General features: G+C 54.8%; 1 protein-coding gene across 7 annotated transcripts in view; it reads right to left on the bottom strand.

The window, feature by feature from the left end:
* The window catches only part of TMEM184B (transmembrane protein 184B), a 48,071-nt gene that overhangs the window by 14,851 nt on the left and 18,389 nt on the right, over positions 1-14,831 (bottom strand). For 5 of the 7 annotated variants that reach the window (XM_039877686.1, XM_039877690.1, XM_039877685.1 and 2 more), the window contains 2 exons: positions 10,937-11,185; positions 9,251-9,416 (listed from right to left, as the gene is read on the bottom strand). In XM_039877686.1, the coding sequence (XP_039733620.1) occupies positions 9,251-9,416; positions 10,937-11,170 (400 nt within the window). In that variant the 5' untranslated portion in view covers positions 11,171-11,185. Of the gene's footprint in view, positions 1-9,250; positions 9,417-9,531; positions 9,612-10,936; positions 11,186-14,544; positions 14,560-14,831 lie in introns of those variants that run through there. The other 2 variants (XM_039877688.1, XM_039877691.1) reach the window with 2 other exon arrangements.

The raw sequence follows: 14,831 nt of genomic DNA, 5'->3' as shown, positions 1-14,831 counted from the left end.
CAAGGGCAGGGGAACGAGGAGAGGCGCCCAGCAAAGGAGCAAGGCCGAGGGGAGGGTCAAAACGGGCCAGGACGGGCTCCTTCTCATCTCGTCCTGCCATCCCCTGCACCACAAAGACCTTCCGGGCTCCCTGGTGCGGCCCCTTGGCTTGGCACTCAAGGTCTTTTGATGGGTGACTTGGTCCCTGACACCCCTCACACTTTCTTCCCAGCCACGCTAGATGACCGCCTTTCCCTCGGCAGGTTATTGTCCCCTCCGTGCTTTTGGGCTGGCTGTTCCCACTACCTGGGCCGCCCTTCCCTCTGCACTTCTCCGACCTGTCAAGCACCACCCACCCTGAGAAGTCGCTGGCCACCACCCCAGGCCAGTGCTTTCTCACCCACGGACCTGCTGATGTGCAGGGAAGCACATAAAATCCTGGCGACAGTTTTAGGCAAAAGCTGGCCTTCGGCAATTTGGAAAGGAACATATTTGGGGTGCTTTACACCATTCGCTGTTGCCCTCAGGTAGCACCCCCTCTAAACATGACCTATGGCATCTACCATACTGCTGTGACTGTCCTTCTATACACATGTAGCAGAGGATTTGCCCCGTGGCTCTGCCACCAGGTAGCGTGAGCCTCTCTGCACCTTGGTTTCCTCTGTTAAGTGAGGGTAACAGGGACGCCTTTCTTGACAGGTGATTGCGAGGCTGAAGTGAATATGCAAAGTCTTTGGAAGGGTGGCTGGCATTCAGCAGCACTCTCTCAGTGTGGCTGCCAGGCCATTACTGGTCATCTGCCTGCCTTCCTCAGGGCCAGTGTCCCTTGACAGGGCTGAAGACCCTACGCACTGCCTGCCTGGCATGAAAGCATCTCAGGATGTTTGCTGAGTGCAGGCATCTCCACTGAGCTCCAGATCACTCATCACTGACAAGAGCTGTAAGGTATCTGGGGGGAAGGGCGCATCAAGCCAAACCTGACGTCAGCCTGCTAATAACCTTTGTCCAAAACCACACAAGGCCAAGTAGAACAGCTGTGTCCATCCCGTGCTGGGTCCGGCTCTACTGTGGTTGATGGTATTTTCCAAAGACAGCCCCGCCCTCTGACACTGACACTGCTCCACTGAGCGATGTGGTCTCGTTCTCTCCCTTACATCTGGGTGGATGGGGCTGACTACAGCGGCGGAAGTGACACTTAGTGACTTTCGATGTTGGGTTTAGAAAAGGCCTCTTTCCTCTGGTTCTTTCTCTGGAGATGCCTGCCTGTGGACCCAGCCACCGTGTGAGGAAGCCCAAGCTAGTCCGTGTGCACAGCCCACGTGGGCAGGCTCCTGTGGGAGGAACGGAGGCCCCAGCTGACACCAGCATCAACTGCCAGACCCGTGAGCAAACCAGACCTCAGGTGACCCCTCTCCAGCCTTTGGGTTCTCCAGGTGACACCCAGATATCACAAAGCAGGAGTAAACTCACCCCATCGTGCCCTGTCCCAATTCCTGATCTGCACTATGCGTGAATAAATGGCTGTTTCACACCGTTCTGGGGATAATTATTTACACAGCCAGCACGTGCCATGACCTCCCACGCTTCCCTGAGGTGGCACAGCCTGCTAACCCCCAGAGGCAGACCCAGCTGAGATGCCATGTCCTCCTTGGTGGCCTCCTCTGTCCTGTCGTCATGCTCACTTCACGCGCCATGACCTCTCTGCTCATCCATCTGATTCTTCTAGTACAAGTGGCGGCACAAAAGAGCAGGAAAGCCATGAACCCTGGAGCCAGACCGCCTGGGTATGGACCGCGGTTCCACCACTGAGGAGCTGTGTGGCCTCAGGCAAGTTTCTTAAACACTCTGTGCCTCGGTTTCCTCATCTATACACTGGGGATAACAAGAGCTCCCTCCTCATGGGGTTGCTGTGAGGACGGGGCGGTGGATGAGTGTGGCGCCTTAGATATGGCCGAGGCCAGGCCAAGCGGTCCACAGTGTCACCTATTGCGTTTTTCAGGACTGTAAACTCCTTGCAGGTAGGAACTGAGGCCTATCCCAACAACTACCAGGGGTCGCAACACTCACATGTCCTCAGTCAACACGGGAGGAAGGGATGCGCAAACATGGTCATAACTCCAGGTGAGGTTGGCAAGGCAGGGCAGGCAGGTACGTCTGCACTCAGCTCTGTGCTCAAGGAGCTCACCTCATGGGTGGGGAAGCCGTGCCTTCCCCAAGTGATCAGACTTCCAATTCCCAAAGACAAAACCCGGAGAACCCACGGGGGCTGAAGTTCATCAGCCCCCCGCATGCGGAACAGCCCCCCGCATGCGGAACTGCCCTCCCAAGCTAGGCCGTCCTGCAGTCCACTCCTGAGGACGGCCTGGTGCGCGAGCACACATCCGGTCACGTGGACATCGGCAACGCCCTGAATGACGTGGTCGAGCTCTGTGTTTGGTCAGAATCATCAAGTTTCATCCATCTCTTAGCTCAAGGTTCTTGACCTTTTAACAGTGCTCTGGGGCCAGCCAGTCTGTATAATACCGGTTTGCTGACGGTTTCCTTTAAGCAATCATTAGTGAGTCAGTAACGCATTCTCAGAGAAGGGAGACAAGACAGAAGCTCCTCAGGATGACTCAACCAGCCCACACCAGGACCCACTGACCATCTGGACAAATCGATTCCCTCTTAGAAAGTGACAGAGCCGTGCTAAAGCACCTCCGACACCCCAGCTAGGGTGTTTAAAATGGACCATTCGACACACAGCCCGGGAACAAACACGAAGTTACGCTGGCCCTGGACATAAGTAAAAAGACTGAGTAGCTTTCTCAGTCAGCAGCACTGTCACCTGACTATCCCTCTGACCACAGTTCGAGTTCTGGTTCCCTGGAGAGGCCCTAGAGAAAGAAAACTCTGGACCTCCTTGAATACTCACTACAGCCTCTGTGCTAGGCCCTGGGGACACATAAGTGACCAAAGGACCCACAGACCAGGTCTTTCTATCTAGAAAAGGGCCTCAGCATGAGGAAAGGGATGGTGTCTCTCTGTCTGCGTCTGTCTGTCTCTCCGTCTCCCCCACACTCCCTCCCTCTCTCCCGTGATAATCAGGTACCTGGAACCTTCTGCTCTATCCTAGATACTAAATCCTAAATGAAGTAGCGACAAACGCATACAATCAGGAGAGAAGGACCATGATGGAGATGAAATTAAGACTGCACTGGACCCTCAAGGCCTGGAGGGAAGACACCACGGTCACTCTCTTCACATAAGTGATGGTGACCTTGTCCAGAAGCTCAGACAAGACCCACTTGGTCCTTGGGATGGATCCTAGGACTTCAGCCTAGTATAATAACTCCTGACAGGCAGTCTTCAGACATAGAAGGTAGTGAGCTCTCTGCCAGTGGAAGCGTGAAATCAGAGACTGGGCAGCCTCTTAGCAGATATTATTAACGGGGTTCCAAGAAGCTGACACTTTACAGGTCCCTTCCAATCCCGAGACTCGAGGCTTTCTTTCTTCAGTGGCAGCTTCTCTAACCTGAAGCGGCCTGGACAGGATGCTGTAGTCGAAGAGACTGCCCTGCACCCAGCCTCCTACCCAGCACCGCCCTCCCACACCCAAGGGGAAAACTGCAACAGCAGCCGTCTCTGCCGGCAGCCCCCAAAATCAGGAGTCCTCACGAAATTCTAATATGGGTGGGCAGCAGGCAGGGGGCTAATTCTGTCTGTCGGCACTTGCCGAGAGTGCCTGCAGGCATCAGGGTGTGGTGCCTCTTTGGAGGACCTGAGGCGACTCTGGGTTACCTGCTTAATTCTCCTCCGCCACCATTCAGCATACCTGAAGCTCAGCTGCGGTTTGCCTGGCCATCTTTGCTACACAGAGACACGTGGACATTCCATGTTTCAGATAACTGGTGGACGAGCCCGAAACTTAATTTCGATCACGTTGGACAGAAATCTTCTCTGCTCAGTAAATAGGGACCTCAAATGTTCCTTCCCTTTTTTCAGTGACCGATGATCACGACAGACAATAACGGATACGCTGAACTACAGCCGTGGTGGCAGGGGCGCTGCCCGAAGCTAAAGACCCCACACTCCAAGCCACTCTCGTCCTTCCTTGTGGCTTTCCTGTCCTCTGTTGATCCTGCCTGCGGCTGCTTCTTGCCACCTGGATTACTGATTTCTCAAGATCTCCTACTGGTTTCTTCTGAATATCTTTCTTATTCTGATTGATTGAGCTCTTGTAATTCTTGGCTCTGTCACAGCCACTGCTAGCTAGGCACGTCGCAGCTAGGTGGATGGCTGTGAGTCACGGCCCTCACCAGGGAGAGGCACACGGGCAGGGGGACCCTGCGCAAGTCATTCACTTCTCTGAGACTCGGCCTTCTCCTTTGAAAATGGCAGTACTACCACTGATCCCAGCAGTTTATCTCCACTCCCCGCTCCCTGCCCCAGAACGCCACTAAAATGAGAACGAATGGGCAGAAAAGCATAAACCTTCAAGGACAAGGAGATGGCACCAGAGGCGGCTGACGAGGGATGTCAACGAAAGCTCTGGAAGGTGCAGCGTGGTCACTGACCTGGGGAGGGGAGGAAGCCAACGAGAAGCCCAGGAACCCCTAGCACTGGACGTACCAGGTGACTCTGATGGTTATGAGTAAGGGCGCAGATGGGAAATCTGGCTACCAATCTCCACGTGGAGCTACTGGGTTTTCACTTTCTAGACGGGTGGAAATGGATGGCTCTGTCCTCAGAAAGCCTGGCCCAGCTGGGCAGCAACGAGGAGACTTGCAGAAAAGAGAGATGAGCTGTGGATACGAAGCGTGAGATGCTCACGTCCCTCTCCTCCTCTGCACCCTTGCCCAGCTTGTACCTCCCAGGCAGGAGATAAGAATATTTTTCTCTGGGGAAACAGGCCCAGGATCAAAAAAAAAAATCTTCATTTGGTGCCTGTCCCTACCAGGGCATAAAAATAGCAGAAGAAATGCCCCGTGTCCTATCACGCAACTGAGAGGCCCAGCCGGGGAAGCCCCATTCTTAAATATGAAAAATAGCCAAGGACAGCAAATATTTGAGGAGCGCTTCCAACGCAAAGGTCAAAGACCAAAGCAAACAAACATATGAAAGGGAGTCAGGAGACAGAGATGCAGGAAACGAGAAAACTGCAATGAGCTACGCGACACCAAGCGCGAGGGCTGTAAAAAAAGGAACAGGGACGCGTGCCCGACGTGTCACACCGTGATAAAGAAAACAAAACCTTCTGTGTAAAAGCTCAAATGTGAAGATCAAAAAAAAAAAAAGTTCCTGAAAAACATAACAAAACGAGCTGGAGAACTGTAAAGGAAATTCGAAGATCAATCCAGAAGTGCGAAATCCTACGAACAGGAATTCCAGAAAGGGAGAACAAAGGAGAGGGAAAGGAATTATCAAAGACACAAACAAGAAAATTTCCCAGACGTCTGGACATGAAGTTCCCACAGTGAAGGGGCCACTAAGAGCCCGGCACAGTGAATTTCAGAACCCTGGGGATAAAGTAAGCAAGAGGGAAAAAAGCGGGTCACATATAGACATTAAGAATCAGAATCCAGCAAACTGTGCAAAAACAACTCTAGAAGTTAAAAGACAGTAAAACGTGCCTTCAAAATTCAGAGGGAGAATGATTTCCCACTTAGAACTGTATTCCCACTGAAAAGTAATCAAATAAACAGTACGATAAAGACATTTGGCAGACAATGTTCAGATTTCAAAATATAGAACTCCCATGCCCGCTTTTTTCTCGGTTAGTTCCTGGAAGATGTGCTCTAACCCAAAAGAGAGAGCAAATCGTGAACGAGGGGGAAAATGGCATCCAGGGAACGGGTGGGTCCAGCACAGGAGAAGCGACCAGGATTCCGAGGCTGACGGTGAAGGGAAGACCCACAAGCACAGCTGAGAGGTAGGGCGTCCGGAAGCAGCCTGTCCAGGTAGGGGCAAGAAGGGCAGGGCTCCAGGAGGAATGCCACCAGAGCTAACAAAGTAAGTGACGTGTCTGACTTCAGAGAGGGCTTTCTTTTATTCAGTGAAGCATTTTGGAATAAATTAATGATAAGCCATAGAGCAAACTCAAAAGCAAGACAAATAGTAAGTGGAGGAAAAATTAAGTTGTACAAGGAAATGTCATCCCAGGACACTGAAGACTCCGCTTTGAACAATATTTACAGACATGTAACAATGCAAACACAGAACGAAGGCTTAGAAAAACTGTGTATAGTCGCACTGACGAGAAGGAAAGAAAACTGTGTGTGGGTGTGTATAGTTGGAGGCAAGTACCTAAATCAAAAACCTTCCACAGTAGGAAGTCACTACACAGCACTACATTAAACTGAAAAATCAAGAAACAACAGCACAAGCATATTTTTAGGTTATTTTAGGGGAAAACACAGTTTAGAGTTGAAAGTGCACTAAACTTGGGAGTGAAGAGGAGTTGGGGTAGTTTCGTGTTTCAACCATATGCATGTGTGATTTTAACAAAAGTAAAATTTTAGTTTTTTAATTCTATTAAAAAAAAAAAAAAGCAAATGTCTGCCCAACAGCTAGCAGAGAGCCCAGCTCTGAGGGGCTTTGGCACAGGCTGGCTGGATCTGAAGCAAGAATTCTCCGGCACGGTCCATTCCTGCCCCTTCCCTGGTCTCAGCAGACTGAGGAAGGACAGGAAGGGGAAAGAACGGGGGGCGGAGGGGGCTCTTTTTACACTGTAAGGGGTACCCCATCGCCAAACCTGCAGGGGCAAGGCAAGGGCAGCTAAGGAACAATGAGAGGGTCTGAGACGCAGAGCAGAGGTGCAGGGCAGGGCAAGGGGAGGCCCAGCCGGCCTCAGACACCACAGCTGGTGAACTCAGGGACTTCAGGGCAGCTGCTGCGCTGTTTGTACACTCCCTGGGAGGGGCCGAGGAACAATGGTGTTGCTAGGAGATGCAGACTTCCTGAGAGGACCTTTACATGGCTGGGCTGGGAGGAAGGCTGGGACAGGCAGGGCCTGAACAAAGAGGCTTCTGGAGTGTGGGGAGTCGTCAACCATCTGCTGCCTCCTCTGGGGCACGAAGTGAGGACGGTTTGGAGGCTCCCTCGCTGTGCCTGCCCTTCTGCCATGTGCCCCAGTCTTCGGGGGCCGGCCCCGCCCCTCTGACCACACAGGTGGGGCCGCCTTGGCCGGGGACAGCTTTTTGCTTCTGAAGGAATGGCAGGCGGAGGCTGCTCTGGGCACCCATGCGAGGCTGGCAGCAGAATGGAAAAGGATTCTCGGCCCCACCTTCTCCAACCCAAGTTTTTGCGGCTCCTCAGGTACCCAGAGGTTTCCCTGAGGACTCTGTGCTTCCAGAGCCCCAGTTACACCCGAGCAGGTCCCCACCTGGCCTTCGCATTCTCACCCAGCAGAGCTGGCGGGGCAGGGACACCAGCCGGGAACTCAACGAGGCCCCATGTGGATGAATACAAGGCACGTAGCAGGTGTCTCATACAGTTTCTTATTCATTCAAGAAATACGGAACAGTGAGCACCGACCATGAGCCCGGCTCTGTCAGCACTAGCTCTCCGCTCGTTCCTGCTCTCACAGAGCCACCTGTCGACTCAGGAGAACGGGAACAGACCAGGCACGCACTTAACGGCCACGGCGGCAAGGCCATGGGACTCGGACAGGGTGCTAGGAGGACTGACCGGGAGGGCCTCTCTGAGGGGACACCGGAGTCAGGAAGGAGGAAGAGGAAGAGGAAGAGGAGGAGCTTCCCGAGCACTGGGCAAACGCTTGTGTGCCCAGGCCAGAGAAGAGGCCGGCGTGGCTGGAGGGGCAGACGGGGCTCAGTGTGTTAGGCGCCTGAATTTCCTCGCCAAGTCCAAAGGCATTTCCTGTGCCCTGTGAGTCCTCAGGGATACAGAGGTTCAAAGGGGGACAGGAAAAAGAGACTCCAGCTTCTCGAGGGACAAGCATGCTGCGCTCCAATATCCATGAAGCTCAGGGCCAAGGACAAAGCCCTCCCAGGTCAGGAAAGCAGACACACAGTCAGAGCTGCCCAGCCACAGCATAAGGAAAACCACGTCTGGTCGCCCCATCGGAAACCAGCAGTGCAGGTTCGGGGAGACAGGAAAACACACGGCCACGAGAGGAGGGTGAGCATCAGAGCAGGGATCTTAAATTCAAGGATCCCTCCTCCCCAACCCTGCTGGCCTTCTGGGGTACAGGCCTGGGCATGGCTGGCCTGTGACCTGTCCTGGGGCCTCCAGCCTCTCCTCCCTCTCCTTCACCCATCTTCCACATGCATATTTTTCTAACCCGCAATTTCCAGGTTATGCGTCAACAGTAAGAAAAAATATCTAAATTTCTCTGCATGGCCTGCAAGACTGTGTATGTCCCTGTCCTTACCTCCTGGGGCAAGCCCCCTCTAGCCGATGACTGGAGCCACCCCCCACCCCTGCACAGGTGCCCCCAGCCAGGTAACACTAGGCCTCCTCTCTCGCCCTGAGATCAGCTCTCTTCTTGGCCCAGAATGGATTCTCTTCAGCGCCCCTGACAGACGCCAACCCATTCTCTAAGGCTCAGCTCCCTGCTCCCTGCCCGCTCCAGGCCGGAACTGCTGGGCCCCAGTGAGAGAGCATCTCTGTCTCCTGCAGGGATTTTAGGTGGCACAGACCCCTGGAGAGCACACAGGGTGAGGGCGGACTTCCCTCTTTGCAGCCCAGTGCCCAGCAGCAGGCCCAGCCCATGCGGAGCTCAATACCAGAGTGGGGGACGCTTCTCGTCACGCAAAAGAACGGAGGCCCCCGAAAGGTAGCAAGTCGCCTTCTTGGGCAGCACAGTAGAGCTCCTCCTGGGACAAAGTCCTCAGACTTTAAGACACATGGGGAGGGAGGCCCAACTGTGCCAGCGTCGTGCCACGGACCCCTGGATAAAACCATGACCTGTCTGTACCTGGGGTTTCTATCTACAAATGAACCACTCATTTGCTGTGCCCCTCACACCCATATCTGAGACACTAGAAATGAGATGCAGGTTGAGGGTCCCTGCCTTCCAGTTATATGTGATGGTATTTTGGGAGCCCTACCGCAAAGGGCATCTGCAAGGTGAGACTCTAGCTACACCTGTCACTTTGGGCCTGGATGGAAACCCTGAAGTGGGTAAAGAAGTGAGGGGGCAGCCTCTCATGGAGGAACCGGGGAGAGGGGCTTCTGGCTCTCGGACGCCAGGCAGGAGGGGTGCAGAGCGCACCGGCCCCGGGCCCGCCCCGGCACCCCGCCCCGGCACCCCGCCGCTCGCCGTCCTCACCCTCGTAGCAGTCACGCACGGTGCCGAAGTACACATAGTACTGGTCGTTGGTGAAGAACAGGAGGCTGAGCCAGGAGTCGAAGGCGTAGATGGGCACGATGAAGAGCACGCGGACGATGTAGCGCTGCTCGTTGGGGCAGCTGTAGCAGCGCAGGTGCATGTAGATCTGGAGGCAGAGGGGCCTGTCAGCCAGAGACCCGACTGTCACGCGGCGCGCCTCCCACCCTTCTGCTCCGTGAGAGAGGAGCCCGGCCGAGGGGACGTCCCACTCTGCCACTTACTAGTTCTGACCAAGTTACTCAACCCTGAGCCTCAGCATCCTCCTCGGTAAAATGGGATGACGAAGCTTCCAGTGAGGCTGCTGTGAGCATAAAACCAAGGGGGTGGATGAAACTTACGGGGTGCATGTGGTGGCGCCAAGGCCGGCCTCACAGACAAGAGGGCCATGACACCATACCCAAGACTGTCCGAATGACAGTCGAGGACTCTCCAGGTGTAACAAGCCCCCTGGGGACCTGCATGCACAGCCAGGTGTGTGTGGTGCAGTGGAGGCTTTCCGCATTTGTCCCCCAGCCCCCTCTCCGCTTTCCTCAACACCTGGTCCCTGGAGCGTGGAGCTAAAACACAGGCATCCAGGTGGGCGCCCACCTGCCCATCCCTTAACTAACTTAGGGTGTGGAGTGCAGGACAGCTGGGACCCTCACTTCTGGAGGATGGAAGTGTTTCCTGGCTGAGTGGCTGCAGTGATGTCCTCATCCTGTCTCATTTTCCCACCTGGTAAACAGAGGCAGCTCTGCCTGCCTCACTGGGAAGATGGGAGGATGAAGGGCAGTTTTTAGAAAGCAGGGGAAAGAAATAAAGGCTACACACAACGCCAAGAACTGCTCTAACCACGATCGCCGGCCCCAGCAGCCCGCGTCTCGTCACAGCTCTCATGACTTCACACTTGGCCCAGCCCAGCCCCGGGCTTCGGAGGAAGAGAACAAAATATTCCCTGACTGCTATGAGTCAACTGCCTTAGAAGCACTCAGGTTCTGGAAGGGATGGGGAACACAGGGTGGCGGGTGACGAGCTGACAGGGGACCCAAGTAGGCTCAGCCTCCCGTCTTCACTGGGCAATCTTCAAACCCCTCCTTCCTCGAGCAGCCAAGACACGTCTCAGCCTACACCAGCCTCCTCTGGGACCGTGGGCACAATGGGATGGGAGACTTGACTTCCATCCCAGCTCTGCCACCGACCTGTACGTGACTAACTTAGTCTCCTCCCGCCTCCCTCTCTGAGTCTCAATTTTCTCATCTGCAAAGGGGTCGCTGACATCCACGTGCTCCTGCACAGTTCCCAGGCTCCCTGCAGCTCGGGCTGGACATGTGACCCGCTCTGACCCATGGAAAGTGAGAAGCGACAAGTGTCTTTTCTGGATCTAGATGGCAGAATACCCAGAGTGCCTTCCTCACAGCGGTCAGATGGATGATGCCTGAAGCTGTAAGAAGCTGGAGCCACAAAATGGAACCTGACCTGAGCTGGGCTGGGATGTGAGCAAGAAATTAACCTCTGAGTGACACCCAGATCTGGGTCTATTTACTATTGCAACGTCACCTGCTCCAGCCTAACTAACACTACGTTGGACTGGAAAGCTCTCAGGATGCTTCTGGAAGGCCTTCGGGGGCTCCTGCCTGGCCTGGGTACCTGGTGGCAGGTGATGAGCAGGGCTGTCCAGACGAAGAAGCCGGAGATGGCCTGAGCGGCGGTTGTCATCAGGAACACAGGCTGCTCCATGGCCATGGGGCTGCCCTCGGGGGTCGCGGAGACACTGGGCGAGGCTGCCGCGGTCGTGGGCAACGCCGGATCTGGGGCCAGTGCGGCCCCCCTCACCGTCATGGTGCCCAGCAGCAGGGAGTTCCCGGGGGGAACCCTGGGCATGACCGGAGAGCTGGCCTGGAGAGGGGAAATCACAGTGTTAGCCTCTCCCCGGGGCGAGTGGCAGCGTCGGAAAGCATCTTCCAGGTTTCTACGTCCACCTTTAAAACGCCGCCAGACTCTGACCATGCGTCACCCTGGCCCCAGCCGTCACCCTGGCCTACCCCCACCATGTCTCCCCTGAATTAACAGAACAGGCTCCTGACCTGGCTCTCTGCTTGTCCTCATCTTTGCTGTCCAGTCCCTAAGATGTTGGCCAGACTGGGCCCCTCCTTTGCTCAAAACTCTCCAAAGCTCCCGCCTCCTTCAGAGTAGGAGCTGCCGTCCTTACCACGGCCCACGAGGCTGTGTGATGGGCCCTCGTCACTCCGACTGCACCCCATCTCCTACAACGCGCACTTTAATCCTCCGCCCCAGGCGCCGGGGCCTCCTGCCGCCCTTCGAACTGCGCCCACCTCTGGCCTGTGTGTGACTCTGCCCAGCCGCAGGGCTCGCTCCACACTTCTTCAGGTCTCTGCCCTGACCGTTCCCCAAACCATGGCAACCCTGCCCCCGCCCGCCCCAGGCGCTCCTGGCCACCTTCCTTGCTTTATTTCTCTCCAGAGCACTCACTACTGACTCCATCTGAAAAACGACATTGACTCGTGTATTTGTTAACTGTCTGCCTCCTTCCACCAGACACAAGCTCCCCTAGGCTAGGGGCTCAGTTCTGCTCACGACTGGACCTCCAGCACCCAGAACAGCACCGGGCACCCAGCAGGTGCTCAGTAATTCCTGCCAGATCCATGCCTCTGCCTTCCCAGTCCAGTGAGACCATCTGATTGCCAAGGTCACCTCCTCTAAGGGCTTATGCCTTTTCTCTGCCATTTCTCCCCAATTTCCACAGTGGGTGACATCCCTTCCTCGCCATCCGGCTGTACCGTGTTGGAGACGCTGTGGCCTTTCCCACTTTGTGTGCCTTTGAACTGCTCGTCTTTTTCAATTCGGCTCATGTGTCGCTCTTCCTGAAAGCCTGCCCCACGCACTTTCTTCAATCGTACTTCTACCCATTTTACACAGTTCTTGTTACACGTAACACGCAGTTCTGTCGTTTGCTCACGTGTTCATCCTCCTAGGACTGCCCGCTCCTTGAGGCAAGGCCACACTTCTGTCTTTGACTCCCCGGCACCAAGCCTGGCACCGCGGCCATTTGTAAGATTTACTTTATCATCTATTGATTTTAACTCGTTATTTCCAAAGTGATGTGATGGGCTTCACAGAGAAGCAAGGAACAGAGCTGAAATTAACGTGAAGATGCTGGGTGGGGAAGAAAGGACAAGGGCGGGTAGAACAGGGGCTGGCATTCCAGGGTCCTGTCCTGCTGCCCCCCGCGGTCTCTCATGCCAGCCCCAGCCTTCCTAACGGCAACTTCAGTACCTGTGCTAAAGAATTAGTGATTCCACATTGAAAAGTAACCCAGATGTTGCCCAAGGAACAGCTATTATTAGGGTTTTCCTCTGAAGTTTACAAACAGGGACCAATGTGGGGCCAGAGGCTAGAACCGCGGTCAAAGAGCCGGCCTGGACTGTGCTCCCAGGAACGCCAGACACAGCTGTAACCAAGGCGATCTGGACATCTGAGCCCCAGGCCCTAACAGGTGTCCCTTTCAGTGCTGCCATCTGTTGGTCAACGCTGTCCTGGGGCCGCCGAATCTCCCTGCAGCAGAGGCCCAAGAAGACTAAATGATTAAACATGCTGGAATGACAACCTCTGGGATGACCTGAAATGCGACCAGAGGAACAGCTGACCACCGCTGAACAGATGCAAAGCGTGGAGTATGGGCACTATGGAAAGGAACCTGGCCGGAGCCCAAGTCCCAGATCGCCCACCAACCGGCCCTGTGTCCCCACACAGATGCGCTTGGCCCCAGAGGGCCTCTGCTGCCTGACCTAGAAAATGGCCAAGCCCCAAAACCCAACCAGCTCAGCCTGAACCCCAAGAGCAGCTCACAGTCCCTGCCAAGTCTGAGCTGATATTCTTTGCCAGAACACACTGCCGTCAATGGGAGGTTTCCTGGGCCTTCCCAGGGTGCACCTGGGCCCAGAGCCTGACTTTGGCGCACAGTCTCCCCACGCTTCCCGGCTTGGCCCCGGCCCTCTCCTGAAGCTCCAGCATCTCTGCCACCATCTACATCATGTCTGCTCTCAGCTCTAAGTTCCATCCTAGGAGAGCCCTTTACATTTCTATTTTCCTATAAAAAAAAATGATCTCTAACATACCGACCAAGAGATGTATCTTGATTAGAAACCAAAAATGGAGACGGCATCTATATAAAGAAACTCAAAAATGGAGGTGTCTATATAAAGACTGGTGGCAAGCTTTGAAAAAGAGACACAGTGACAACTCTAAGAATAGCTCCTGTAAGTATGGTTGCAAAATTGAAAACCAGTGCCAGAAACAGTTCTTAAAAAAGAAGACTTGGGTTGTAAATCATCATCTTTGTCTATCAACCCAAATTAAATGAACAAACATGGGGATCTGGAGAGGGGAGGCCGGAGGAAGTACAAGGCTCCTAAATCCTCACCTTCCGAGGGGTCCTGTTCTAAAGACCCGTTGAGAGGCCCCCGAGTGGTCTCCCCAGCCAGGGGCAACTGCTGAGCTCTGACCCTGCCCACAGGTGACGCCACAGGCTTCAGGCCCAGCTTCTTCCTGGGGCTTTGTCCCTCACGCTCAAGTGCCTCTCTCTCAACCCCAGAGTGACACCTGACACAAGAAGAAATCCACTCAGAGAGGGTGGGCAACTTGTCCCCAAAGCAGAGCCAGGGCTCAAACCCTGGTCCTGTAACCACGGTTCCCCAGCCAGGCCTGGATCAGCTGCCCTCTGCTCCAGAGCCGCCTACCAGACATGATCACGCTGTCCCGCCACAGGGAGGGGAGAGGAGGCCACGTCGCTGGGAGGTTTCCGTGGCCTGACCCGTGCCCGCCACATAGCTGCACCACACCCTGTGGTTTACAAACCAATCTCCCAAACGTTAGCTCTAGTTGCTTCTCGCAGCAGCTTTGAAGTAAGTAACATTATCTCCATCTTAGAGATGAGAAAAATGATGTGGAACTTGGTTTTGCGGCCCCCGGGGGTAGCAACAAGTGCCTCGAGGGTTTTCATAATATCCCCCCAACGCGTTTGAAGCAACATTCTGATTCACAGACATGTGGCCCCCGGCACCCGAGGGAGGCAGGTAATGGCGACTCTTGGAAGGCTGTGCACAGAGCTCGCCTTGCTCCCTGGACCCAGCACACAACGCGAGGCCCTGCCAATCGCCAACCGTTCAGCGTGTGTGTGCCGGGGGCAGGGGGATGGACGTAAGTTCCATCCTTTCGCATTCAAGACAGCCACCTACCTGGGAAAGATCTCTTGCCTGCCCAGGTCACTGGCCTGGCACAGCTCCCAGATGGTGGGGAGGCAGGGGCGATGCTGGCTAGAGCAGCTCTTTCACTCCCCTGGGGAAAGGGGTTTGGAGAAGGACTTTCATGGCCCTCTTTTTTCAATGCAGTCCGTTCACCCTGAGGGGGGAAGGATGCACAGGGTGAAGCTCAGAACCCCAGATGTTCTGGCGGGTTCCCCTATTTCTTAATTGATCGAATGTTAAACTTCTGCCAGGGAAAGGCAGAGAGCCCTAAGGGGAGA

Source organism: Pteropus medius, unplaced genomic scaffold, assembly GCF_902729225.1.
Source record: "Pteropus medius unplaced genomic scaffold, Ma_sr-lr_union100, whole genome shotgun sequence".
Taxonomy (NCBI): domain Eukaryota; kingdom Metazoa; phylum Chordata; class Mammalia; order Chiroptera; family Pteropodidae; genus Pteropus; species Pteropus medius.
The sequence above is the reverse complement of the archived record's forward strand: the minus strand, read 5'-3'. Positions and strand labels throughout refer to the sequence as shown.